Source organism: Psammomys obesus, unplaced genomic scaffold, assembly GCF_907164565.1.
Source record: "Psammomys obesus unplaced genomic scaffold, mPsaObe1.curated_primary_1811, whole genome shotgun sequence".
NCBI lineage: Eukaryota > Metazoa > Chordata > Mammalia > Rodentia > Muridae > Psammomys > Psammomys obesus.
This window is the reverse complement of record NW_026596152.1, coordinates 1,235,580-1,262,926: the sequence shown is the minus strand read 5'-3', so window position 1 is coordinate 1,262,926 and position 27,347 is coordinate 1,235,580. Positions and strand designations below refer to the sequence as shown.

General features: G+C 55.2%; 2 protein-coding genes across 5 annotated transcripts; both read right to left on the bottom strand.

The window, feature by feature from the left end:
- Window positions 1-1,477: 1,477 nt before the first annotated feature.
- Efnb3 (ephrin B3) lies at window positions 1,478-7,365 on the bottom strand. Of its 2 annotated transcripts, none has more exons than XM_055593976.1 (5): window positions 6,935-7,365; window positions 4,518-4,810; window positions 4,260-4,352; window positions 4,045-4,149; window positions 1,478-2,831 (listed from the first exon to the last, which is right to left on the bottom strand). In XM_055593976.1, exons 1-5 carry the CDS (start codon window positions 7,054-7,056, stop codon window positions 2,560-2,562), a joined length of 885 nt encoding a protein of 294 aa, XP_055449951.1. In that variant the 5' UTR covers window positions 7,057-7,365; the 3' UTR covers window positions 1,478-2,559. The 2 variants fall into 2 exon arrangements, with proteins under 2 accessions (XP_055449951.1, XP_055449950.1); XM_055593975.1 differs by having other exon boundaries at window positions 2,728-3,628.
- A 1,615-nt stretch (window positions 7,366-8,980) lies between these two features.
- Window positions 8,981-27,334, bottom strand: Wrap53 (WD repeat containing antisense to TP53). 3 transcript variants are annotated; one of them, XM_055594449.1, is made up of 10 exons: window positions 26,037-27,331; window positions 25,816-25,914; window positions 24,821-24,932; window positions 11,284-11,372; window positions 11,051-11,141; window positions 10,821-10,953; window positions 9,849-10,057; window positions 9,591-9,694; window positions 9,332-9,464; window positions 8,981-9,238 (listed from the first exon to the last, which is right to left on the bottom strand). In XM_055594449.1, exons 1-10 carry the CDS (start codon window positions 26,423-26,425, stop codon window positions 9,170-9,172), a joined length of 1,428 nt encoding a protein of 475 aa, XP_055450424.1. In that variant the 5' UTR covers window positions 26,426-27,331; the 3' UTR covers window positions 8,981-9,169. The 3 variants fall into 3 exon arrangements, with proteins under 3 accessions (XP_055450424.1, XP_055450421.1, XP_055450422.1); XM_055594446.1 differs by having other exon boundaries at window positions 9,327-9,464; window positions 26,037-27,207; XM_055594447.1 differs by lacking the exon at window positions 10,821-10,953 and having other exon boundaries at window positions 9,327-9,464; window positions 11,051-11,175; window positions 26,037-27,334.
- Window positions 27,335-27,347: the final 13 nt, after the last annotated feature.

Here is a 27,347-nt window from a genome sequence, read left to right as displayed (position 1 = left end):
AAACGAATGGTGTGTGTCCCCTGCCCTCCTATTCTTGTCATAGTTGTTACCCCGGGACTGCGTGTGTGTGTGTGTGTGTGTGTGTGTGTGTGTGTGTGTACGTGTTTCCAGAAAGCCCACAGATGGCATGTGTGGTTCTGTGTGGAAGCCACCAGCATTTGCAAATAGCTTAGAAGACGGGCAAGTCACTGCGCGTGCGAAAGGCTGTAGGTGCTGTGAATGTCAGGTGGTTGGCAGGGGGTCTGTGGATGCCAGCGCTCAGAGGGGGTGTGTCCCAGGGGCTGAGGGGTGTGTTTCCCTTCCCAGCTGTGCATCTGTCCCCAGGTGTCTTCCTGTCTCTCTGCCTGTTGTGATGTCCTGGTTGCTTTGGTGATGCGTTTGTCCTGGAGACCATTTATCTCCATTCCTCTCCCGTCTTGTCCCCACCTGTACCTCTGGATGGATGTGTCACGGGTGCTCTCAGAGCCCTTGTCCCCTCACACTCCCAGCCTTGCCCCAGTCTTGGACCCCTCCCTTTCTCAGTGGGCCCTGTTGCTGGGCTCTGTGTTGCCATAGTGACGGTTGCCAAGTCCCTGAGGCTGATAGCCAGCGATGGGGCTGTCGGCTCCATCCACGCGGGAGGCTGAGGGGGGCTTCCCATTGTGTAGAGAAGGGGATGTTTCCAAGACAACCAACCCCCACTAAGGGCCAGGACCAGCCCTTCCGACTCCCCCGAGCCTCCCCACTTTGGGCAGCTCCAGTGTGGGCTCCGAAGGCAAGAGGAAATTCCGCACAGCCCTGTACCTGCTCTCCCAGTTTTCAACTCCCTCCTTCAGTACCTACACCTCAGAGGGCCCAGGCATCTTGCTGAGATGGATAGGGGTCTTGGTGAGGAGAGAAGGGGGACCCCTTGACCTCCAGGCAGATGGGAGACAGTGGGAGGGAACCTTCAGTCCGGGGAGGGCAGCCAGGGCAGAGGTTGTGACCCTGCAGATTCGCTCCAGTGACGTTCCTGATGGCAGCTTTTGTGGCTGGAGAATGGGGTTGGGTCGAGGGGGATGGGCACCTGGGCTTTTGGGAAGAGGAGCCTGGGGTGTGGGTATACGAGTAGACACACTTGGTGCCTGGGTCCCTGGGGTCTTCCTGCTCTAGCCCTTCCTTTGGTCACACCGTCCCCCAGTCAGAGGAAGCTTGGGTAGGGGCAGTAGGGAACAGACCTCCACACAGTGCAGCTCACAGTGAGTGTCCTCTCCCACATGCTTTGGTTTAGCATGGCACGCCCTCCCCCGCACGCACGCACGACACCCGGCCTTCAGCAGGTCCTCTCTACAGGTGCTGCCTTCCTCGGCCTTCTGAGCCCATGATTCCCTCTCCACAAACTGGCCTCCTCACCACTCCAGCCAGCGCTCTCCTTCCTCGGACCCCGGGTGACCCAGCCTCGGCTCAAAAGCCATTCCGGCCCCCAGATTCACCTCCAATCATTCTCCAGCCTCCTCGTCAACTTTTAAAGTTTTTTATTTTTTTTCCTGTTTTTGTTGTTGTTCAAATTTCCCTTTTACAGTAAAACTATTGAGGTGACGGCCATACCCCGCCACCTCCCCCATGGCAACACCAACTTCCTGTTCCCGGGAAGGAGCTGGGAACTACATCGCCAGAGAGATGCCTTGACCTCCGGTGGACAGAGCAGCCATCTTGGCTGCTTATTGAGGTGGCCAACTTGGTGCCTAAGGGCAGCTTTGAGCCTAATAAAACTGAGCTGGGAGGAAACTGAGGCAATAGCCCACTGTGCACTAAAGAGCAGGAAGAGGTATAGGCTTGTCACTATGGAAACAGCAACCAGTGCTAAAAACTGCCACCAGCTAGACCAGTGAGTAGGCCACCTCTCAGTCACCAGGAAGGTGCTGTGTTGGGTTTGAAGGGAGGAAAGAATGAACGAGACAGCTGTCTGGTTACCAGGGGACAACATGTCGGTTCTGGGGGTAGTCCTGTTGATCAACAGAGATTATACTGGGGTACAGGAAGGGGAGAACAAGACAAATGGGCCTGCCACAGCAGGTGGCAGCCATCTTAGCTGTCCTAAAGATCCGCACAGAGCACAAGGGAAGGGAGATCCTTGGGAAGTGCCACTGAATACTAAGAAAACTCAGTCCACAACTGTCCTCTCACAGTGGTAAGTTCCAGCTTCCTCCTGAACCAGGAAGTTCCTCCTGCCCCTTCCTCCACAGGGAAAGAACCATCCACTTCCCGCGCCCTGCCCCCACCCCACCACCTTCCCAGACTAAGCCACTTGGAATTCCAGCCAGACCACTTCCTGTTTCAGAAGCGCGACTTCCTGTCCTGGATGAAGGCACTTCCAGTTCCTGCTGCTCTGCTTCTGCCACTTCCAGGCCATTTCTGTCCAGGCCTGGCCACTTCTTGCCTGGAGCCAGTCACTTCCTGTCTGAGGCCATTCGGCATCAGGTCAAGTCCACAATGCCCCCACTGGTCCATATCTTGCTTTCAGCCACTGGACACAACTGGACACCTCTTCTCACGGCAGTGGTTGTGACTGGGTAACCACCCCAAATGGCTGGAGTAAGTTCACAGAAGGGCAGGGAAAGAGGCCCCGTGCCCATGCCCGGAGTGGGGGGGGGGGGTAGAGGCCAGAATCTTTCCCCCCAAGAGCCCCCAACTTTTGGCAGACCGAGGGGAGCAGTTGGTATGAAAAGTTGAAAAGGGCCAAGAGCCGAGTGGAGAGACACTTTGATGCCCCAACCCAGGAGACACGTGAGAGGCACAGGAAGGACAAGAAGCCAAGAGGGTAAAAAGGAGATGCAAGGAGGAGGAGGCTAGGGAGGAGGGAGAGAACAGACCTAGAGACAGGAGAGAGAGAGAATAAGAGATAGAGAGAAGAGAAAAACAGTGAGAGGCAGAAAGAGGCGCCAACCAAAAGACAGACTGTCCCCACCCTGCTCTCGGTGGGTGAGGGAACAAGGGCACCTGTGTCGTGGTTAAAGGAGGCTGAGCCTGTGCCCCCTTCCCTAAGAGGCAGAGACAGAGGCATGCCCACAGCCAAACGAGGGTCGGGGAGGGCAGGAAGAGGTGGCGTGGTTCTTAAGGGATCCTAAAATAGCCAGGAGGAGCCAAGGGGCTGGTGGGGCAGAGGGGGCTGAGGTTATGGCGCAGGTGCCCTCACACCGTGAGTTAAGCTGGAGGAGCACCCGAGGACGGCTGGATTGAGGAGAGCCAGGTGGGAGGAGCCCTCATACCTTATAGTAGATGTTCGGAGGGCTCTGGGGGGGCCCGTCCTGCACAATGTACACGGGGTGCCCGTAGTCACCACTCACCTTCTCATAGTGGGGGCAGAAGGGGGGGTCTGCAGCCCCCCCGCCCCGCAGGGCTATCCCTAGCTCCCCAGGCTCAGCCTCCCGAGGTCCCAGCCCCCCTCCACCACCCAGGCCCAGAGACCCTCCCCTCCCAAAGGAGCCAGGACCAGGGTGGCGACTCTCCGAAGGCTTGGCCCGCCGTCTCCGCCAACACATGGCACCCCCAGCCCCTGCCACGCCCAGCAAGAGCAGCGCCAGCCCCCCTGCGGCCCCAGCCACTGCGGGCATGCTGGGAGGGGGCAGGGGGCCTTCAGCACCCCGGGTTGCATTGCTGTTGGGGTCACCTGGCAGGGAAGGGGTGAAGGAGGAAAGAGGGGGAGGGGCTGAAGGAGCCATCTGGATATCGGATACACCCAGCCCTGGGGGTCCCCAATGGGCTTCCCCAGCAGTGCCCAGGTCCCTTAGGAACCCAGCATTCCCTCCCCCAAGGCCCAGATCCAAATCCAGGTGTCCGGCCTCCAGCTCCCATGTAGTCCTCCCCACTGCTCTGACAGCGCTGATTGAAGCACTGACTTGGCTAATTAGTTCTAATTGAGTCTTTTCCTCATTTGGCTTCCCCTCCCTCCCAGCCTCCCAGCCTCTCTTCTCCTCTTTCCTGTATCGCCGCCCCCAAAACGAGAGAGGGAGGGCAGGAGAGGGTGAAGGCAGGGCAGCTGGGGTCTGACGGCAGAGGAGGCAGGGGCTGGCTCCCGGTTCCTACCTGGCAGGCTGTCCTTCCCGGGTTCCAGGCTGTGAGCTGCCCCTCGGTCCCTCTCCATGGGCACCTCAGACACAGGTTTCCGGGGTACAGCCCCTCCTCGGGGACCTGAGGATGGGAAGATGTAAGGGAGAGGGTCCTGAGAGGAATGCCCCTGGCTTGCGCGGGCCATCTGAAGCCCCCTCAGCTCCAAGCGGGCGTACCCCAGCCCCACTCACTTTGTCCCACGCGCAGAAGCACCTTCATGCCCCTTGTTAGACACACGCCTCCCTGCAAGCTCTCCAGGCCTTCCCGGGTCCCATCTGATGTGGCTGAGGACAAGAACAGGGGAAGAAGTCAGCAATCCTGGGGCCTAGCCCCCCGCCCCCACTCCGGGGGGACCCTGCTGGTGCACAGTGGTGGGTTCCAGGGGTCCTCCCTTCCCCACCCTCTGTCCCAGAGACACTCTATTTGCCCCTGCCTCTGCCTGGCAGTACCAATGATGTAGTAATCGTGGTGGGACCGGAACTCATGGCCCCAGAGGTTAGGGCTGTACTCCTGGAACTTGATGGTGAAGCGGAGGTCCAGGTCTGGCCGGTCACAGGTGAGAAGGAGGTTTGGGGCGGGGGGTGCCTCGCAGCGCCGACCCTGGGCACCCCCTACTAGATACAGTTTGTAGAACTCATAACTGGGAGAGGAATGGGGGCCAGGAGGCCGGGCCCGGGGGCAAAGGAGGTCTAGCCGGTCCCCGATCTGAGGGTAGAGCACGTAGCCACCCTCTGCCTGGAACCTGGAGAGAAGACAAGGTAGACAGGAAAGAGATGCCAGGGGGGTGGTGCCCGAAGCGCCCCTCTCTCGCTCCCGACCCTCTAGGACGGCGACTCTGAGCTCCCGCCCACCGCCTTTGTCTGAGTCCTGTGTTCAGTGAGTGCGGGCACCACGCTCACATCAGAAGCAGCAGGACACCAGGCTCAGAGGTCTCCTGCCCCTTGGTGTGCCCAAATGCACTCTTCAGCCCGCCCTCGCCACATGCACACTGCCATCTCCCGCTCCATCACCGGTGCGGTTGCCATGGCAACAGGATGCCAGTTACCAAGGAGCTGGCCTCTCCGGAACCACACAGCCTACCCCTCCCAGGTGATTTCACTATTCCACAGCAGTCAACCGTGGGGGTAGGACCTCCCCTTCTCCAGGCCACCACTGAATCTCAGGGCAAAGGGGGCAAGGAAGAGGTTGGGTTGAGGGAGGGGGGTTTGATCTGGACCAGTTTCCCAAGTTAGTCAGTTAAGGAGGCGTGTGACGAACAAATGCTGGTTTGGCACTGACCAAAATGGAGCTGGTGAGAACCAAAGTGTAAGGGCTAACCACCAGGTCATTCTCCCTCCTGCATTCCACCTCGGGGCTTAAACTTTCTGAGGAAAGTGCTTTCCTGCCCTGGAGTTGAAGTAGTCAGCTTTTGTCATCACAGCTGACACAGCCCAGCAGCCTCTCCTTGGCCATTTAGGCAGGAGACTCATGGGCCCCTCGTAGCCACAACTTGCCTGCCACTGCAAACTGTACCTCCGTAGTTGAAACTGGGTCCCAGGACACTGTGGCCTGGCATCTTTCCAGACTCCAACTGACCAGCTCTCACCCAGCATCCGAAAGAGCCTCAGAACCCCTAGTGCCTTGTCTCAGCCCTATCAGGGTAGCCCAATTTATAGCCTCAGGCTACATGGGCTACTCAAAACTGCAGCCAGGAGTTGTTGACAAGTGGGAGTGACTGAGATTATCCCTGAGATGCAAGAGGGAGGGGAGGTAGCGGGATCGGGACAGGGCAGGGAGGCCAGGAAGCAAAACCCGAAAACAAACAAAAAGCCAGCCCTACCTCTCCTTTCCTGACTATAGAATATGTCCAAATACCTGGCCTCTAGTGCTGCTAACAGCTCCGAGGACTGAAGATACAAATGCAGAGAGGTCAGGGTGCCTAAGGCCACAGGGTTGCTGTCAGCGGAGCTAGGATTAAGACCAAGTACCTGATGAACTCTCAGTTCGCTCCCTGCCACCACCTCTCACAACCTCCCTCAGGGAAGGAGGAAGTTTCTGAAACAGAACTCTTGGGCTGATGGAAGCAGAAAATGCCATGGTGGCCAATCATGCCGATGACCTCCCATGGGTTCTGTCTGCCCTGTGTGGCTGACCCTTGGCCTCCTCAATGCAAAGCAAGCATGCCAGGAAACAGAGTCCCCAATGGGAGAGTCTGCAGCCAAGATGACAGGAGAGGGCAATGGCCCTCTCAGGAGCCCAGGGGCAAGAGGAAAAGAGGGAGGCTTGAGGAGGCTCCAGAAGAATCCTCCAAACCAGGAATACAGGACGTACTCCAGCTGACAAGTTGTTCAGCCAAAGGTTCACTAGTCTCTGGCTGTGAGCACAGACTGAGGGTCAAGGAACCCTGCGTGGGCCGTTGTACAGCCCCAAACTGAACCCCCTTCCACCTCATGTCCAACACCCAGCGCCTCCTGGGAGCCTGGCGCCCCTGCCCTTCCCCTCCGAGCCTCAGGAGCACCCATTCAGCACCTCTCTCCCGAGAGCTGACATTAACCAGGCTCCCTTCAGCCCACATGACACAGCTCTCCTTCAGATCCAAACAGCTACTCCACTGCCCTCTCGCCGCCCGTGAACTTTTTTTTATCTTTGCCCCTTTAAGGTCTCCCAACTCCTGACACATGGCATCACCACCCACAACCAGCCAGCTCTGAGACTCAGTCTGTCTCCGAAGATCATTGCTCTATCTTGTAACCTGTCGCCTCACCTCGGGGCCACAGCCAGCACCTTCCGCCAGCCTCCTCCCAGCTTGGAACCCAAGCCCCAGAGTCTCAAAGCTTCCAAACCCCTCACCCCCGGGACTGGAGTCTCCCCATCCCAGGCCGCTCACCTCTTATTCGCCGAGTTCCAGTAGACGGGCTCCAGGCTGAGTCCAGACACCAGCCCCGCAAAACCTAGCAGCAGCAGGGCCCCGACTTGCACACCCCCTGGCCCGAAATGGGGGGCCCCCATGACCCTACCAAGGCCTGGGGGCGGGGCACCAACTCCCCCAAAGTCTCCTACCCCCGAGGGTGGTACCACGCTGTGGAGCCCCAGTCACCCTGGTGGGTGGCCGGTCACCCCCAGCTCGCACAAGGACCCTCTTTTCTGCCGTGCCTGCCCCCCGGCTCCAGAGCGCTCAGCCCCGCAAGAACCCTTGCAGGGGCCGTCTGCAGGCGCCCTACGCGCCCCCGGCCCACGCGCCAGCACCTCGGGATTTGTGCGCCCGGCTACGTGGGGGACATGGGGGGCCGAGGGCCGGGCGGGGGCGGCATGGGGCGCCGGGCGAGGCAGCGAGGAAGGGGACACCGAGCCGGAGCCCCAGCCTCGCCGGGATTGAGGGCAGCGGGCTAAGGGAGGAAACCAGTCCCGAGCCCAGGAGGGGGGAGTTAAAGGAGAGGCGGGGAGGGGGAGAGCATGGCGGAGGGAAAAACCGGAGCTGGAGCTCAGGCGGAGCGGGCGCCGCATCCCGCGGCCCACGCCCCCCACACCTCCCTCACCTCGCGCACCACCCGTCCTCCACCCCGCCTCGCGGGTCTCTCACGCCCCCTTTGTCTCTCGCAGTGTCCGTCTCTGGCCGAGGTTCGGCTTTGCTTTCCTTCCCGCCCTCCTGAGGGCCCGAGCGGTTGGACTCTTCCTCGCTAGCATCCAGAAAGGCTCTTGCCCTCTCCGCCCCGAAAACCCTTCCCCCTTTGCTCCCGCAGCCTGCTCCCCTTCCATTCCAGGGCACCACGGCTGCATCCCAGCCGCCCGGGGAGGATACTGATAACCTTGAAGGCTGGGCGCTTCACCAGGTCCGGCTACGCGGAGGGCCTACCTGTGTGAAGGGGGGTGGGCAGAGCTACTCAGGGTGAGGGGGCCCGTGACTCGCCCAAGGTCACACGAGGAGTTCAAGAAAACCCGAAAACCCAGCCTAGGCTGCGGAAGCCCCTTTCCTGGGCTCCTTTTGTCCCGGCTTCTCTGACCCTTTGCTGTTTTCCGTGGACTAGGTGAAGAGAGCGGGAGTACACTTTAGCCCTTCTTAGGCGATCATGGAGAGGAGTCCGGGAAAGGAAAGGGGGTACCTATATCCCCAAAGCTGCAACCCACAGGAAGGGCTGTTTCCAATTATCCTGGGGGAAGGGAGGAGCTGCCTTCTTGGGTGTAAGAACTGAGGCTTTCAGCACCTCCCGGCAGGGCTGACATTCCTCTCCTTCCTGCTCAATCCTCCACAGACTGCTCCTTCCCCTTTGAATAAGGTCCCCGGCAGGCCGCCCCCGTTGACAGCATCTCTTCAAAGACTCCCTTTCTGGGTGTTTGACAAGGTGTGCAGGGAGGGGGAGACTGGACAGATGGAGAAGCAGGCACGGGGAACGCCAAGCCGAACAAGAAAGGTCCTTGCCCTGGCACTGCCTTCTACAGGGAGACCGGTATGAAGCTACTGTGTTTGTCCATCTCCTTTCCGGGTGCTCTTGACTCTGTCTACTGGGGTGCAGGGGGTACAGCGCTCTTGCGCCCTTCCCCTCTGCAGCTGGAAGGTGGTAAAGAATGCGGTGTGCAGCCCTCAGCACCGACCTGTCACAGTCACACTCAACAGTCTGCAGAACTCCTGCCACCCCTGCTCAGGCCAGCTCACCCTGACCCCTGGTGCAGCTACCTCAGGAGTGAGATTTCAAACAGGTTTGCTCCTCAGTTTACCAAGTTGCCTAGCAACCATCCAGTCAATGGCAGGAGGCCCCACCCCACCTACTTGACTTCACACCATGCTCAGCACCTCATTGGCTCCCGCCTGGTCCCACCTCTCAACCCCTGGTTTTGGGAACAATATGCCAGACCCCACAGATGCTGGACAAAGGAACCTACCGACGCCCCACCGAACTCCCACCAGTCACGTGACACCCCACACAGACACAGTGACTCCAGTGTGAGACAAACTCTTTATATTGGCTCACAGCCCTCCATCCTTCCCCGCCCCTTCTCATCCTGGTCATCAGGGCTATTGGGGTCTGGTCCCCCTCCGCACCACCAGAGCTGAAGCTGGCTTTCAGGGTGGGCATGGCACAGGGAAAGCAGAGGACGGTCTGGCTCCGGCTCGCCTTCATCCCCACTACTGGTGGGCTCTGGAAACACGCGTTGGCCGGAAGCAGTGGCCAGCAGAGGCAAGCTGGGGTGAAGGCTGGAAGAGAGAGTGGTGTGTCAGCACCTAGGTTAGGGCGCCACCTCTCCCAAACCCCAGCCCCGAGTTCCTCCAGCGAACTGAGGACCTCACTCCGTTGGTGCAGTCCTTCTGGGGCAGAAAGGTCATCACAGGTTCCAGCTGCTTGCTGTCGCTGAAACCCTTGCTGATGTCCCACACGGAGACAATGCCACTGGTGTTGCCGCTCACCAGGAACTGCCCACTCCTGGGAGTGGAGAAAGACTGTGGCAGCAGGCAGCAGCCTTGGGTAGAAGCCATTCACACGCAAGGACAGAGGACCCCGCACCAGACTCTGACATCCTTGAGCTTGGGTGGGGCTGCGGCCACTTACGGGTCCAGATCAAAGTAGATACGCTGATTGGTGCTCACTTCCCGACTCAGGGACCACAGGAGGTGGCCCGGCTGCCTGAGATCCCAGCACAGAAGCTCAGCATCCTGCAGACAACAGCGGGAGTCTGAAGTCAGTCTCTCTCCCTCTCTCCCCTGCCTCCACCTCAGCCTCCCTGAGTCCCTCAAACTTAGTATGTTTCAACACGCCACAAACGATACCCCCACTCCTGCAGATGATGCCCAACCCTCTGAACAATACCTTTCGGGCTCCTGAGAAGAAGAGGTTGCCATCAGGGTGAAAGCAAAGGTGGGTGATTCCCCCCTGATGGCCTCCCAGCAAGGCGAGAAGCGAGCCATCGTCCCAGGCGTACAGGCCTAGGGTGCGGCCGTAGGAGCCGCAGGCGTAGAGGGGCTGGGACGGGCTGAAGGCCATGCAGGAGATGATGCCGCTCTGGCCCTGCTTCTTGGCTGGAGAGGAAACGGAGAGCAATTAGCACAGGGTGCTACTAGCTAGGAGCCTCTGCACCGGACTCATCCCCCATGTTTGTCTCAACTAAGGACTTCTGATGCTTCCCAGATCACTCACACCCCTCAAGAACCCTCTCACATCCCAGGTTTCCCTGGAAGGGATGGAGAGCTTAAGGCCCACAGGAAATGGACTCCCGCTCACTTCAGTTTTCTAAAGCTCAGTGGACGGAGCTAAACACAAGACCCTGGTTCAACCCCAGGCCCTGCAAAAAAGAATCAAATGAGAATAATTTCCAGGGTTAGCAACATTTTGAGACCACAAACTGCATATTTGACAGGCATCAGGGTGATGCCTGGTGGCTGACCCAGCTTTCTTTTTTAAATAATCACTTAGTTTTATTTTATGTGTTACAGAGTTTTGCCTGCATGGATGTCTATGTGAGGGTGTCAAATCTTGGAGTTACGGACAGTTGTGATGGGAATTGAAGGTGTCTGCCTTGTGCTGGGAACTGAACCCAGGCGCCCTGGAAGAGCAGTCAGTGCTCTTAACTGCTGAGCCATCTCTCCAGCCCTTGACCGGCTTTCTAATCAATGGCTGACCCTGGGAGAGCGTCCAAGCCCGGAGGCTGCCGTCTGTCCAGCAGCTGACACGTGTCTGCAGGCCTGCCCTGAGGATGGTGAGAAACCCCACAGCTGACCCCAGTTCACGCAAGGCCTTCACAGGTGTCTCTGTACTGTCATGTCCTGCCCCTGGGAGGCTCACCAAATGTGGCTCGAACCTCGCAGTCTCTGCCGGGCCTGGACGTGGAAAACACACGCACAGTCCGGTTGAAGCCACAAAAGAGCTGGGAACCATCCGGGGAGAAGCAGAGTGAGTGGGCCGCTGTCAACTCGTCCTAGGGGCGAGGAGGGAGTTGGAAACGGGCCCGCAAAGCTTCAGCTGACTTCCAAAGGGAGGGCTAGGCAACAGGGGCTGGGCAGGGAAGGCAGTACCAGGTGGTTGTATGCTCGGAAGGAAGCCCGGAGTTCTCCCGTGAAGGCGTCCCAGATGTGAATCGGGTTCTCGCGGCTGCTGCTGGCCACACTGTGAGAAACACAGCACTGAGGCCTGGCACTGGCTGTCAGAGGAAAGGAAGGAAGCGCGTGCCAGCCCTCTCAGCTCCCCCTGGAAGAACACACTCCCCCCTCCCTCCCTCCCAAGCACGGGCAGGAGACACATCACTCACTAGGAGGTGTCTGGCTGGGAGGAGGACATCAGAGAATACCAGCAGTAATCATAGATGGTGTCACCCTCCACCATTCGGAGGACAGGAACCTGGACAGACATGGGAACGCTGGGGTCACTGGCAGGGGAAAGCAATCCAGCATTCGCATGCACACGCACACACACATACCACACCCCAGCAAAGGAGGCTGTGACACAGTGGGAGATTACCCAGGCAGGGGAAAGCAGATGGGGCATAAAGAGCAGACTCTTCAGCGTTCAAGCATTTAACTTGGGCTGCAGTGTCAGACTCAGCCACCAAAATGCAGTAGAGATCATTTTTAAAGCACTTATAAGCCTGATACAGTGGCGCACACCTCTAATCCCAGCACTTGGGAGGCAGGGATCTGAGAGTTCCAGGCCAGCCTGTCTACAGAGCTAGTCCAGGACAGCCAGGGCTACACAGAGGAACCCTGTCTCACAAAACAACATAAAGAAAGACACAAACAATACCCTAATTTAGAGACAAAGAACCCATCTGGTTCTGTGCCACTTTACACTTCAAAAAGATTGTCAGGTCTTAGAGATTCAGCTCGGCGGCAAAGCTGATGGTCTGCCATTTGCAGGGCCCTGAGTCTGACCCCAACAATGCAAAATAAAGTCCAAAACTGCAAAGATGTTAAAATGCTGTGTGCGCACGCTCACACCCAGCACGTGGGTGCACACCCGTGGGGGGAGCACAACGTTGAAGCCAATGGGCCCTTTCCTCTCATACCTCAGATTCCTACCCCAGACAGGGCTCACAGATCCCAGCCTGGCACTGGACCTCCACCGCACAGGCGGGCCACAGGTGTGCATTCTCAGACCCTGCTACCCTGCTGGGAAGCACCCCAGGGCTTTGGCCTGTGAGACGGGTGCTCTACTTACCCGGCCACTGCTCAGCCAGGGCTCAAACACTTCAAAAGCAAAGCAAGGGCTGTGGATGCACCTCAGGGGTAGAGCACTTGCCCAGCAGGCATGAGGCTGCCTACCACAAACTTCCAGCTGAAGAAGTCGGGATGTGACCACTCTTTTATTTTTTAATGTGCATTGCTGTTGTGCCTACATGTATGTCTGTGTGAGGGGTCAGGTCCCCTGGAGTTACTGACAGTTGCGAGCTGCCGTGTGGATGCTGGGAATTGAACCCAGGTCCTCTGGAAGAGCAGCCAGTGCTCTTACCACCAAGCCATCTCTCTCGCCCCAATTGCCAGCATTTACTTGAACCTGAGATGGGAGGAACTGTGGTGAGTCCACGGTGAACCTGAACTAGCTGAAGAATTCCAGCCAGGACTGGAGAGGCGGCTTAGTGGGCAAAGCACTGACTGAGCACCACGGCTAGCCTTGACAAGCACGGCAAGAGTGCCACGGTGTGCCTGCTCGCTCGAGTGTGCTCTGTGTTCTTTTCCAAGACAAGCTTCCTCGGTGTAGTCCTGGCCGTCCTCCAACTCACAACGATCCTCCTGCCTCTGCCTCCTGAGTGCTGGGACTAAAAGTGTGCACCACCGCTGTCCAGCAGAAATAATAAATCTGAAACAAAACAACAAAACAAAACAAAACAAAACCCAGCCTAAGCCATACAGGAAGAGCCTGCCTCAAAAACTGGAACACAAGGGCTAGGGCCTTGACTGAGTTGGCAGGCTGCTTCCCCAGTACCCACAAAGCCCTGGTAGATCCCCAGCACCACATAAAACCAGGCACAAATGGCTCGAGCAGGCAACCCAGTGATCTTAGTACTCCAGAGGCAGAAGTTCAAAGTCATCCTTAGCTACATGTCAAGTTCAAAGGCAGCCAGGACTACTCGAAACCCTGTCTCCAAACAAAACAAAAGCAACAAAGAAAACGGGCTGGGGTGAGACAGCTCAGGAGGAGAAGGCGCTTGTACAAATGCGACAACCTGGTTTGGTCTCTGGAACACGAATGTGTCATCTGGTCCCCGAAGGGCTGGGGCACATCTGCACCTCACCTACACGCGAACACACTAATGAAACAACAAGAAAAACAAAATAACCTAAAGCTTGACAGTGTGCTCGAGTGTAGCTCACAGCCCTGGCTTTGACCCTCACCACTACAAAACCAAAATGGAAGACATGATGCCAGGAAGGAAAAGGGCACCAAGCACTTTTAAATGCTGCTGCAGAGAACAGACACCGGGTGTGTCTGGAAAAGCCGACATCTCACAAAGCCACAGGCTGGTCGTCCTTCTGCCTTAGCCCAAAGTGGTGGGATTACAAGCAGGTATCACCATGCCCGGCTACACTTGTCTGTTTGCTGGCTGTGAAATGGTGTTTTGCTATGGCACAACTTGTTATTTCCATCCATACTGTAAAGTGAAGGTAAGACAGTTTGCCCTGTTTATTTTTCGTTCTGTTTCTCCTTCATATAGAATCTCATACAGGCTGGCCTCAAACTCACTATGTAGCTGTCAAGGCTGCTCTTGAACTACTATGTCTTAAATCTTTGTTTCCCAAGCTCTGGATTTACAGACATGTGCCACCATATGTGGCTACATTTTCTCTGTATTTCTTCGACACATCAAAAGTTTTGCCTGTTTTTCTAAGTTGTTCTCCTACTCCAATCCTTTGTAAGTATTTGTTGACATCACCAAAGCACAGGCATGACTTCATTCTCCACCCATCACCCTGAAGCTGCACAGCTAACCGCCAGGATAGTTCTACCTAGACACACCCCCCCCCGCCCCCCGTGCGCGCCGCACCTCAGGCTCTACTGATCCTTAATCCCAGCACCTGCTGTTCCTGTGCCTCACACTGGTTTAGAAGCCCGGTGTGCACCCATCACAGCTGCTTCAGCCGCCAACCTGACAGAAACCTAGTCATCAAGGAACAGGAATGTCCTTGAGGAATCAGGCAGGTCGATGCCCTGCAGTAGTCTGTGGGGCATCTTCTTGGTGCTGGTTGATGTAGGGTCGTCCGCTGCTGCAGTGGTGCCATCCTTCAGCTGGTGAGCCCAGACTACATAAGAGCAGCGGTTCAACAGGAGCGCGGGACAGCCAGAGTAGGCAGTGTTGCTCCTTGGTTTGTAATCACAGCCACAGAGAAGCAAACCCGGACAAAACCCCATCCTCAACCACCCTTTCACTCCTGGTCTAATCCAACACAGTTTTCCCCCAGGGTTCCCGTCTGGTCCCCCTCCCCCCTCTCCTGATAACCCATCCAAGGTTCTGCCTCCCTGCAGCGTCTCTGCAACACCCTGAGTTCTGTCCAGATCTCCTCCACCACTGTTCTCAACCCACAGGTCCACCCTCCACACAGACCTCAGCGAGCTGGGACTCAACCCTATCACTCTCCTGCTGAAGTACTTTAGAGACGCTGTGTAGCCCCTTTCCTTATGAAGACTTCCAGCAAATGCTCCTACCTGCAACTCTACTCATGTCCTTTAAAACTGCAACACCCACCAAGCAGCTGTGGTGGATCTTTGTGAGTTCAAGGTCAGCCTGGTCTACAGAGTGCCAGGACAGCCAGGGCTACACAGAGAAACCCTGTCTCAAAAAAAACAAAACAAATGGGGCTGGAGAGACTGCTCAGAGGTTAAGAGCACTGCTGCTCTTCCAGAGGTCCTCAGTTCAATTCCCAGTGCCACGCATTGGCTTACAACATCTATATGGGATCTACTGCCCTCTTCTGGCACAAAGGTGTACGTGCAGATAGAGCAATCATACACATTAAATGAATTGTTAAAAAAAGAAAAACAAAACAAACAAACAAAAATCACAACAGCCACTACTTTGATTCTCAGGCCCCATGAGATAGCAATTCCATATATTTTAAGCCACCGGCCTTTCAAGAGCAGTCTCTGTAATACTATTCCATTCCTTCCCTTGTAACTCCTAGATGACGGCACCTGAATCACTCCAGGCCTAGGGGCCGAAACACGCCTTCACCCTCCCAGTTTCTCGTTCTGCAGCCCTCGCTGCTCCTCACAGCATCTCTGCCAACAGGGCATGTCCCATGTGCCTCGATCAGTGTCTTCTCCACAGCTGGGTCAAGCTCACAGGCAAAGGACTTACTCCTCTGGTTATGTTCATGCCACACTTCTGGTGCTGGGAATGGACCTTGGGTCCGTGGCAAGATCCACAGTGCTCTTCCCTGTGGGCGGCCTCTCCAGCCCCAGTGAGCAATGTTTTCATGACAAACGCAGACACTGTTGCAGTAACTTAAGACCCCAAATAACTGGATCCTGGATTAAGGTCCAAAGAGTGAAGGAGTGCAGCCGGTAATTAGAAAGATCAGCCAGGCTTAATGGGATTTGGGAATTAATGATGCGGAGGGGCTTACAGGGAGAGAAGGTGCAACGGCTTCCGGCCTGGGCATCCCAGACCACAAAGATGGTAGAGATTCAGGGACACAGAAAGGCTATGAGGCGCCAACAGCCTCAGAAGTAGGAGGATCAGAATAGACCTCGCACAGATGAAAGAACAATTGCCTAGCTCTGGTGCTGGGGGATGAGGACTCCTCCATCTCCAGCCTGAAAAGGGGTGTGAAAGTGTCTCAGAGGCCAGCGCAGCAGCAAGAACCTCAGGGGTAACAAGTCAGAAGACAGGCTGGGGAGTTAGTTCTAGCAAGCTCCGTGAAAAGACAAAGACGGTAAGAGGGGAGAGGACACAGGGAGAAGGACCTAGCTCACACGGCATATGGAAATTCAGTCACCACTCAGTACCCCAGAGGGCCTGACCCCAGGACACTGTCCCACAACAGAGCAGAACCTGCTGATGGCCAACCTCACGGATCATGTGAAATCTGCAGTATCTGCACAGAACTCCTACAGTCTCGTGGATGTGCCAATCCCTAGATTACTTTTAATGACTCTTAATACAACATGAGCGTCACGTAGACAGCTGTGCTGGATGGTTTAGGAAATGCAATGACACAAAAGAAAAGCTCCAAAGACTGCATGTCTTCATCAGATGTCCTGGACCTGCAACTGTACAGATGCAGGACATGGACAGAGGGCCAGCCTCACCCCAAGCTGTCTCGGCGCTCTCGGCAAGCGCCCCCAGCCCCACTCCTCTACAGAGAGCGCATCTGCCTCCAAACACTGAGCTCTCAGGCGCGAGTGAGAACACAGAGAACTGAGGACACATTCGGGGGATCCCACACTTGGCAACTTTGGGTCAGTTTCGGATCTGAGACCCAGTGGACAAATTAGGGAGGGGTAGGGGAGGGCATAGCTCTGCCCTAACAAACATGTGCAAGGCCAAGGGTCTGAACCTCAAAGCCAGGGGTAGGAGCAAAGCAGGAAAGAATACTTAGGGAGTGAGGTTATAAAAGAACAAACTCACCCACATATTGCAAAAAGGCACATGAAAAAAATTTAAAACAAATGTCTATATCACAAACCCTTAACATATAGAGAAATATATATATATATACACGTCTTATATGCAAAGACTGTGGGAGCTAAGATATTTCTCACACATAAAATTTCATATTACAAGCTGGGCACGGTGACGCATGCCTATAATCAGAGCACTCGGAGAGGCAGAGGCAGGAGGATCTCTGTGAGTTTGAGGCCAGCTTGTCTACAAAAACAAAGAACCTGCTTTGGCTTTTTTGCTGGGTGCTACAGATCATGTCTTTAATCCCAATACTAGGGAGGCAGAAGCAGGCCCATCTCTGAGGTCCAGTGTCACAAAGTAAGATTGTCTCAAAAAAAACAAAAACAACAACAAAACCCACAGAAAAGAGAAGGAGAAGTGGAAGAAAACAAAAGGGGCTTTCCTGAAAAGGAGGAAAGGGAAAGGCCCGCTCAGGTTCAAGGGGAGAGCCACCAAACACTTCAGAGAGTCGCTGTGTGAGCTGGGTCACTTTGACCCTCAATCCTCCTGCCTCAGCTTCCTACATGCTAAGACTACACAGGCACTGGCTACCACACCCAGCTGGCCTCCAGAGGCCATATGTCATGAAGAATAACATATGCACTGTGACTAGGCTGGCCTCGACCTCACAGAGATCCGCCTGCCTCTGCCTTTACAGCCGGGATTAAAGGCGTGTGCCACCATGACCGGCCACACTACGATCTTATTCTCTCACATTCTTTCTCTCTTTCTCCCTTCCCAACCCATGTGTATGTACATATGTCCTCACACAAGCTAGGCAAGCACTCTGCCTCAGAGCCACACTCACACTGAGTTGTGTGGCTAACAGCTGTGACTATTTATTTACTATTGTGCTTGAGAATGCACAGGCACAGGTGTCACGGTGCACGTGGCGGAGAGGGCAGATCTGTGGAGCTGTTAGCTCCTCCCACCCCTATGTGAACTCTGGGAGTCTATCTCAGGTCGCCAGGCTGGCATGTCGACTGCTTTTACTGGCTATGCCACCTTGCTGGTCTGTGAGGGCTGATGCTGACTGTCAACTTTCCAGGATCTGGAACCACGCAGGAGAAAAACCTGTCATGTGTTGTCAGGGGCTTTCTGGGCTGCACTGACTGATGTACTGGGACCCTCTGTACCTGTGAGAGGCCCCGCTCTACAGGTGTGGGTCCTAGGTTGAGTGCCAGGGCCTGTACCCTCTAGCTGTGGCTTACTTCTTCCGAGGTTCAGTAAGACACTGTCACAGCAAAGAAAAAAACAGCCACACCTCAGCTTGTCTTGAGAACAGTGTGTGCCTTAATCCACCCTGCAGGCCCAGCGTCTTCTAATCACCTCTGCCGGAGGCAGCCTCTCCACCACAGCACAGCCCTGGTCTTGTCCCCTTCGTCTCTCTGGGAGCTGGGCTCTTCATCGTCTCACCTCAAACACCTGCAGCCTCTGACCAGCAACCACCTAGCACCAGGTTGCCCTTCCTTCTGGAAGCCACAAGGGAAACCACTCACAGAAACTTTGGTGGGTCAAGATGGCACACACGCTGTAATCTCAGCACTTGGAGACAAAATAGGATCACCACAAGACCTACGCTTCTGCCTGATCGGGAACACAGTGAGTTCCAGGCCAGCCAGGGACACATACAGACTGCCCCCAAAACAACACCAACAAAGAACCGTCCAGGGCGAGAGAGCCGGCTCAGCAGTTAAGAGCAAGTCTGCTCTCCTTCAGAAAACCCAGGCTCCGTCCCTGTACCTGTGTTAGGCAGCTCACGTCCCCCTTAAATCCAGTGCCCAGGGATCCAACACTCTCTTCTGGCCTGTACTGGCACCTGACCCCCTGCACAGACACAGATGTACACATGGAAAATAAAAAATAAATCTTGAGAAGAAAAAGCCGGGCAGTAGTGGTGCGTGCCTTTATGCCCAGGCAGAGCCAGGAGGACTTGTAACGGAGGTTTTGGCCTCTTTAAAAACTCAGTTATGTTATGTAAATGTTTTTGTCTTAATCCTAAGTGTGGGATTTTGGTTGGCCCTTAAACTGTCCACAGCTGATAACTGCCTCGTGTGGGGCGTGGTCTTTGCCAGCTGCTAACAGCCTGGTTCTGAGGATATACATGAGCCCAGAAAGGGCAAGCATGTCCAGGGACAGTCTGGAGAGACCAGGGACCATGGAGACAGATGGAGGGAAACATTTCATTGCAGTGGCTCGGAGGAGACTACTTGATGTTTGCTGTTGATGGCGATTAGAGTAGCTCCAAAAAGAACTCATCAACTCTAAACAGCCAGAAGTAATGGGGTCTGCGACCCCTCCCCCCGCTAGGGTTGGGGGCTGGGAGGGAGAGGCTTTGAGAAACCCCAATAAACTACTTTAAAAACTATTTTATCAGGGCACTACATAGATCTCTGAGTTCAAGGCCAGTCTACAAAGTTCCTGCCAGGGCTACACAGAGAAGCCCTGTCTGACAGGATGGGGTTGGGAGGACACTAACAAAGACTCACACAGACATACGCAGCAGCCTCAGGCACTGAGTGCCGACACAAATGCTACCCCACAATCTCCCTCACATCCCTCTGGCCAGTTCCCCCAGACCAGTGGTCGCAACCCTTGTGGGGGGTTGAACAACCCTTTCACGGGTTGCCTAGGACCATCAGAAAACACGTATTTACACATGACTTATAACAGTAACAAACTTAGTTATGACGTAGCAATGAAGTAAATTTAGGATTGGAGCCACCGCATGAGGCGCTGTATTAAAGGGTCGCGGCACCAGGAAGGTCGAGAGCCACTGCCCAAAACCTATCCTTAGGCAAGGACTTCCGGTATTTGTTCACAGGACCTGAAATCTCCCTTACTTCTTGTCTTCTTGAAACTCCATTCCCCCTCCAGAACTTGGCTCCTGGCTATCCCATACTCTCCTCCCAACTCACACTCCCTCCTCAGCACATACTTCAAGGCTAGGACGAAGGCTGATGCCAGCCACCCTTTGACGTATGAGCCCCAGTAACCCTGGAGTTCTTGGTAGCAGCCTAAATACACCCCCACACCCCTTTTTGGGAAGAAAGTCCTACTATGCAACCCTGACTGGCCTAGAACTTGCTACGTGGACCAGGCTGGCTCTAAACTCAGCCTCCTCTGCCTCCCAAGTGCTGCGATCAAAGGCGCCTTTTCTCTTCCTTATTCTCCGAGACTCGCCAGCCTGGTTTTCCTCCTTGCTTCCTTCTGTTATCTTTGTCACTATTGCTGCATGTGTATAATGTGTGTGCGTGCCACTATGGGTGTATGAGGTCCCAGGACAACCTGTGGGCAGCTTCTCTTTCCGCATGCAGCTCACGCAGAGCAAGCACTGCCGCCTGCAGAGTCACCTCGCTGGCTGGGATCGGTCTTTTAAGATATTGTTTTCAATTTTCACGAGTATGTGGAGGTTTCCTGGCGGCACGCACGCCTCTACACCACAGGTGTGCCTGGTGCCCACAAAGGAAGAACAGAGGGGATGTTGGTTCCCTGAAGCTGCAGTGCATAGACCTTGAGCTGCCATGCAAGTCTGAAGGTACAAACCTGAGCCCTCTGCACGAGCAGCCAGGGCTCTTAACTGCTGAACCAGCTCTCCTGCCCTCTCTGCGCTCATTCTTTTGTTGTTGTTGTTTTGTTTTCCGAGAGAGGGTTTCTCTATGTAGCCCTGGCTGTCCTGGACTTGCTTTGTGGATCAGGCTGGCCTCGAACTCACAGAGATCCTCCTGCCTCTGCCTCCCAAATGCTGGGATCACAGGTGTGCGCCACCTCACACAGCCATTGTGCGCATTCTTGAATTTCCATCTCCACAAGCAATACAAACTCACCGACTTCTCCTTCCTCCAGCTGCCGCTTTCACTGCCCCTTTATTCCTTGGGCCTCCATTAAGTGTCACATTAACAGTGAGGCGCGTCTTCCTCAAACATTCTTTTTAATTTTTTATTGATTTTTTTGAAATCGGATATCATTGTGTAACTCCGGCTGGCCTTGAACTCAAAGATCCACCTGCCTCTGCCTTCCAAGTGCTGGGATCACAGGCGTGTTTGGGGACCGGAGAAATGGCTCAGCAGAGAACTGGGGTGGCATTCCCAGCACCCATGTAGTAGCCCACAGCTGTCTGTAGCTCATGCCAAGCGTCTGCACCTCTGGTCTCAGGGATCTAGTGTTCTCTTCCCATCTGTGGACAGCAGACAGACATGCAGCAAAACAGCACGCATGCCAAAGAACTGCACCGTTAAGCCAGGCGTGGCCAGCGCAGCCGCCACTGCCACCGCTTTAATCCTGTCACATCTTGCTTCACCTTTCCTGTGGCACGGATCAGGTCTATGTCCTACTGCTTCTTTAGGACCTATTCCTCCCCACAGAATGTAAGCTTCCTAAGGGCAGGGACCTACATAAACATGGCCTGTTTACACAATGCTCAACAACGCACTGAACAAGCTAGGCGCAGTGATGCACCTACAGGCACAGTGGCTGAGGGCGGAGCAGGAAGACCTCTGAAGTGTCACTTTGGGGCCAGGCCGGGCAATGCAGACTATCACAAAAGCAAGGCTAGGTCCCCATGAGTCACCGCGAGGTTCCGTCCAATCTCTAAGTGATGACTTTGCTTTTCCTCCTGCTCCGTCTTCAGAGGCCGCCTGGCCCTTCCTGTGAAAAGGTTCCCTGATCCATCTTACTCTCTCTAAAGTGCCTCTTCCCACCCCGTGGCTGCCTGTGGCCAAGTGTGCCGGCAAACACACAAGTGCTGCTAGCTGAAGAGAGGCTGTGGCCGCAAGCAGACCGCAGCGTGGGCCCGCTGCCCGCCGTGGCTCACGGCCCCGGCGACCACAGCCGTGCCCCTCGCACCTGCCTCTTACTCCCACAGTCAAATGTGGGCTGCGCCCTTGCCAAAATGGCTTTGCCACCTCCAACCATCAGGTTCACCCAATCACATTTATCGGGTGGGAAGATGGGTCAGGGCAAGGAGTTTGCTGCACAAGGGTCGAGACCTCAATCAGCTCCCACAACCACTCCCACAGACGCAGTAGCTTCTGCACAACTGCTACAAGACACAGGGCAGAGGCAATCCCCAGAAGCCTGCGGGCCCCGTGTGGGCAGGCAGTGGGCAGCCCCGTCTCAAGCAACACGGAAAGCAACACCCAATACCTGGGGTAGTTTTCAGACTTCTTCGGGGCCCAGAATGCACGTGCACACGTGTGCGCGCGCACACACACACACACACACACACACACACACACACACACTCTCTCTTACAAGCAGGGTGCAGCAGCTTGGGCCTGTGATCCTAGCCCTTGGTAAGAGCGAAGATCACAAATTCGACGTCATCCTCAGCTACCTATGGACCTCAAGGGCAGTCTGTGGATGAGAGCTTACCTCAGGGCAGGTGTGTGTGTGTGTGTGTGTGTGTGTGTGTGTGTGTGTGTGTGTGTGCTCATAATCCAGAAGCAGACAAAGGTGGATCTCTGTGAGTTCGAGGCCAGTCTGGTCTACATGGTGAGTTCTAGCCAGAGCTCCACAGTAAGACACAAAAAGATCCCAGGAAACATAAAAAAGCTGGAGCAATGGCTCAGTAATCAAGACCACAGGCTGCCCATCGAGAGGACCTGGGTTTGATTCCCAGCACCCACAGGGCAGCTCATAACCTGTGGCCACTTCCAATGTCCTCTTCTGGGCCCTACAGGCACCAGACACACACGCAACATACATACAAATACACAGGCAAAACACACACACATTACATGGTTTATACAGCTTCACAGTATCGAAGGCTACACAGTAAGACCCTATCTCAAAAAATAAAATAAAATAAAACAAAACCAGCCGGGTGAGGAGGCGCACGCCTGTAATCCCAGCGCTCAGGGAGGCAGAGGCAGGCGGGATCTCTGTAAGTTTGAGGCCAGCCTGGTTTCCAGAGTGAGTCCAGGATAACCAAGGCTACACAAAAAAAACCCTGTCTTGAAAACAAACAACAAACCAAAACAAAGACAAAAAAGAAATAGGATTAAATGAGGCCATATAAGAAAGGGCTAGCATTTTAGCTTAGTGGTAGAAGCTTGACAATTGGGGAGGGGGCGGAGGTGGGCATGAGCATGGAAGAGAGACTATTTCTAAGATCCTGCAATATGCTGCCTTAATCTTGAACTTTCCAGCCTGTAAAATGAGGATGTGGTCTTCCTGACAGTTCTGGGAGTCAAACCCAGGCCCGTGTGCAATAGAGCTCAGCGCTTGCAGGCAGAGCAGCGGATCAGGAAGTCAAGGCTAGCCCTGACTACACAGCTACCTTGAATCTGAGGGTGGCCCTCTCTACATAAGATCTTGGGTCAAAAGGGTGGACTGAGGGCTGGAGGGAAGGCTTGGCAGTGAAGAACACTGGCTGCTCTTCCAGAGGACCCGGTTCCATTCCCAGCATCCACATGACAGCTAACAACTGTCTGCAATTCTAGTCCCAAGGAATCCGACTCCCTCTTCTGGCGTCCATAGGCCCTGCATGCAATGTGGTACACAGACATACATTCAGGCAAAACCCTCATACACATTAAAAAAAAAAAAAAATTCAACCTCAAGAAAAAAAAGTCACACACCTGGTGTGGCAACAGATGCCTGCAGTTTCAGCACTTGAAAGGAGGGAGGAAAACCAGAAAAGTGGCTCAGAGATTTGCAGAGATCCCAGAGATCTCAGAGGTTTGCCAAGTTCGGTTCCCAGCACCCATGTCAGATGGCTTCAACTACCTGTGAACCCCAGCTTCACTCCTCCGTGGGAGCACAAAGGCCCTTGTGCTTACATCTCTAGAGAAACCAGGAATGTTAGGTGTGCAGGACTCCTTCCAATGGGAAAGACGTAAAACCCTGTTCTTCTACCCAGAGAGCTGGGATTTGGGTGTGACCGGTGTTATCTGTTGGGCCAGGCCATATCAAGCTCCCTCAGCCAGGACGGGAGATGGCTAGCAATCTAAATGGCCCTTAAGACCAGGGGTTCCCCAAGCTTCCACAACCAGGACCAGAAGTGGCCAATAGCCCAAATGACCTCTACGCTATCTGTATGACTAAGTCAAGGACAGACCCCTCTTCAGGCCCAACCTAAGCTAGTACAGGTAGCCTGTACTAGAAACCATCTTCGTGGAAGAAATGACAAAATGACATATACCACGTGTTTCAACTTAATTAATGCACCAGGGATTCATTACACTAGGAAACTTTCTCCAAATTAGACTGTTTACATCTATTGGGAATAAGCCACCTGAGATCACATTCCCCAACATCCTGATCCAGGCTGAAGTCAATCTGAACTGAATTTTCATTTTCACCTCTTGTGAGGTTCCCTTTCCCGCCTGACAACTGCAGAGACTCCCTCAGCTCTGACGGTGGAACTGCACATACCCACACAGATACCCACACATACTGAAAAACTAAAAATAAACCTTTTGTTTAGTTTTTTTTTTTTTTTTTTTTAAAAAGGGTTTCTCTGTGTAGCCCTGGCAGTCCTGGAATTCCCTGTGTAGACCAGGCTGACCTCAAATTCACAGAGATGAGCTTGCCTCTGCCTCCAGGCTGCTGGGATTAAAGCAAACAGACAGATCTGAAGTCTCACAATGCTGGCCAGGCTGTGCGGTAGCTCTCAGGCTAAGTAAATTCCTGCCTGAGGCTTTCAGAGCATTTGTTTTAATGTGCAATGATCTTTTTTATTGATATGCATCTGCTACCCAAAAAAACACAACCAGCTCTTCATCCATCTTTCACTTTTATGTGAGCCCAATCAAAAGGAATGGCCTAGAACCTGCTAGGCCATTAATGACAAGCTTGGATCTGTCCCTCTTGCCTCCACCTCTGCAGTGCTGAATGCCAAGTGAGCAAGCACACAGCTGACGAAGTGTGGGCTTTGTGTGCTGGTAGGCAAGCACTCTACCAGCTGACGGGGCCACATCCCTAGGGTCTATTGGAAACCACCAATAAGCACTAGAAATGTCACAGAAACCCCAACCTGACACCAGAGAGCACAGGCTCCTGCCTAAAGGGGCTGACAGTCTTTAGATGACTTCAGAATTCAAGGCAGGGAATGATGCACATGGAAATCCACGGTGAAGGAAGGTCCTGTCAGAGAACAGGTAACCCGTGGACATAGTTCTTCGCTGTCAGGAAGGGATCTATTGCGCAGGGGCTGGCACAGGAGGGAGGCAGCCCCCATCCTTACCATCTCTGCATATTCCGTCTGCTCTCCTTCGCTGTACAATTCCGGGGGCAGGTTGTAAATCCGGAGGACATTGTCAGCACTATTGGTCAAGATACAGGAGCCATCGGGGGCCCTAAAAATACAGGCAAATTAGAACACTGGAGAGCTATCATTCCCAGGTGGAGGGCTCGAGAAGAGCCCCAGTTCTAGGGAAACATAAGCTCCTGCAGAGGGTGGTGAGACATAAGTCCAGCTACCCAAGAGGCTGAGGCGACGGGCCAAATTCTGGGCCAGTCTGGGCAACGTGGTGAGAACCTATCTCAAATTAAGGCAAAAGACGGCTAGCATGTACCTTAGTAGTGAGGTCCAGGCAAGACATCCTGGGCTAAACCCACAGGAGAAAGGAAGGAAAAAAACCTTAATTTCGGCACTCACCAGTATTCTATCACTAACCACCTTCACAGAAGTTTGGGGTAGGTTTCTTTTAAATATTCATTTACTTATGTATCCAGTGTTCTGCCTGCACGTAGTCCTGCATGCCAGAAGAGGGCATCAGATCTCACGACAGACGGCTGTGAGCCACCACGCAGGTGCTGGGAATGGAACTCAGGACTTTTAGAAGAGCAGCCAGTGCTCTTAACCTCTGAGCCATTTCTCCAGCCCCAGTTTGGGGTTTAACTTTCATTTGTTTTGTTTTCCCTCAAGACAGGGTTCCTCTGTGTAGTCCTTGATGTCCCGGAACTAGACCTACTGGACCTGTAGATCAGGCTGGCCTCAAACTCAGAGACCTACCTGCCTCTGCCTCTCAAGTGCTGGGATCAAAGCTGTGCGCCACATTCGCCCAGCTTTGTTCTTGTTTTAAGACTCTATGGACAAAGCAGGCCTCGAACTCCCAACCCTCCCTCAATTTCCCAGATGTTGAGATTACAAGATGGTCCCACCACGAGGGACCAAGTGTAGGTGGGCTTTAAAATGCAAATCTGGAAAGTGGCCATTGCCCTGCCCGTTATACTTACCACTTACAACCTTTCAAGAAGTTCTCGGGGTGGGTGCCGAACTCGGACCAGGACCCGCTGAGGTACCGGGGCGCCTGCGAGAAGCAGTAGCTCCAGAAGCTGGGAAGGACATGGGGAAACAACAAACGTGGGTCGTCAGAGAAACGGGTCTGGAATGAAGCTAAGGCCTGGTGGCTGTCGTTCTCACACGTCCAGGCGCCTCAGATGCCATGATCACTTACATGTCCCCCTCATCCACCGCAGCCGGCTCCTCAGACACTCCTTCCACGGCTTCTTCGGACGCCAGCTCAGGCCGGATCCTGTCTTCTACAGGAGGACTCGCGTTTCCAGAAAGTCCTTGCTCCTCGATTCGAGGACTCGACACACCGAGAGTACCAACTTCCACGGGAGCGGACGGAGAGGCTGGGTCCCCCTGCTGCGGCTCCTGGGACACAGCCGGGCCAGCCACGGCATCGGTGGCTGCCGGGGGCTGGTGGCCTCCAGCGCACGGCGGTGGCACCAGTTCAGAGTCTGCATTTGTATCCACGGGGGAAGCCTGGGGCGCTGGGGCCGGAGCCTGGTCAGCAGCGAGGCTGTCCGGGGCTAGGAGTCGCTCCTCCGACGTCTTCATTCCGTAGAGCGAGCCCGCGGCGGGCAGGGCCGGGCAAGCCCCCACGCGCGCTACCGCGCGAGGCCACGCTGCAGCGCAGCTCCAGGGACGCGGGCGCAGCGCCGCACCGACCCCGCTCCCCACTTCCGGGAGCCCCGCAAACGAACGCAGACGCCGGCGAGCCCTGCGCCGCGAGCAGAGCGCCGCTAGTGCTTCTCGCTCTCGCGGGAGCCGGGCCTCCTTCCGATAGGCTCCCGCATCCTGAGCGGAGGCTGGGCGGGAAGGCGGGAAAGAGCGAGGTTGCCCGGCCCCAGAGGCTTCTGGGAGCTGTAGTCCAAACCCTCGGCCTGGACGAGAAGCGCGCGGGCGCCCCCTACCGCGTCCTGGGGTTATTCTCAAGGCGCCTATCCTCCCTGGCCCGCAGAGGGCGCTGAAGTGGTCCGGTTTCGGCCCGCCTTGACTGCGTGTCGGCAACCTCCAAGGACGGCGCCCGTCCCCCTCCGCGCTCTGCTCATTCAGTATTTATTATCAAGTTCTTCCTTCCTACCCAGCACTGCTCAGGGCTCCGGAGAGGCCGCCGACTAATGGCATCGTGCATAAGCTCTCTGTCCCCGCGGGGTTTTCGAGGTTGTGAGACTGAGGGCCACGAACGCCATCTCTTCAGAGGGCGGGGAGGACTGCACGGGAAGCGAAAGAAGAGGCTGCGGTGTGAGGATCTCGGAGGGCACCGCAGGCCGAGGTCTTACGGAAGGCCTCTCCAAAGCGCCATCTCGGCTGAGGAGAGGGGCGACGGCAGGAGGGCCCCTCGCCGAGGGTTCGAGGCCGGCCCTGGCTGCAGAGGCCGCCCACGGCCGTCCAGCTCGGTGGGGAAGAGCAGAGCTCAGCGCACGGCAGACGCTGCGCGCTTCATTCTCTCCGCCCTTCCTGCCGGACCCGGCGGCGG

Coding starts and splice junctions, on each gene's coding strand:
- Efnb3 (XM_055593975.1), bottom strand. CDS start 7,056: ATGGGGGCCCCCCATTTCGGGCCAGGGGGTGTGCAAGTCGGGGCCCTG. Junction 4,150..4,259: donor GCTTCTGCGCGTGGGACAAA/GTGAGTGGGGCT, acceptor TCCCATCCTCAG/GTCCCCGAGGAGGGGCTGTA. Junction 3,629..4,044: donor CGGGAAGGACAGCCTGCCAG/GTAGGAACCGGG, acceptor CTTCCCTGCCAG/GTGACCCCAACAGCAATGCA.
- Wrap53 (XM_055594446.1), bottom strand. CDS start 26,425: ATGAAGACGTCGGAGGAGCGACTCCTAGCCCCGGACAGCCTCGCTGCT. Junction 11,373..24,820: donor AGACGGAATATGCAGAGATG/GTAAGGATGGGG, acceptor ATGTCTGTCCAG/GTTCCTGTCCTCCGAATGGT. Junction 10,954..11,050: donor TCCGAGCATACAACCACCTG/GTACTGCCTTCC, acceptor CCTCGCCCCTAG/GACGAGTTGACAGCGGCCCA.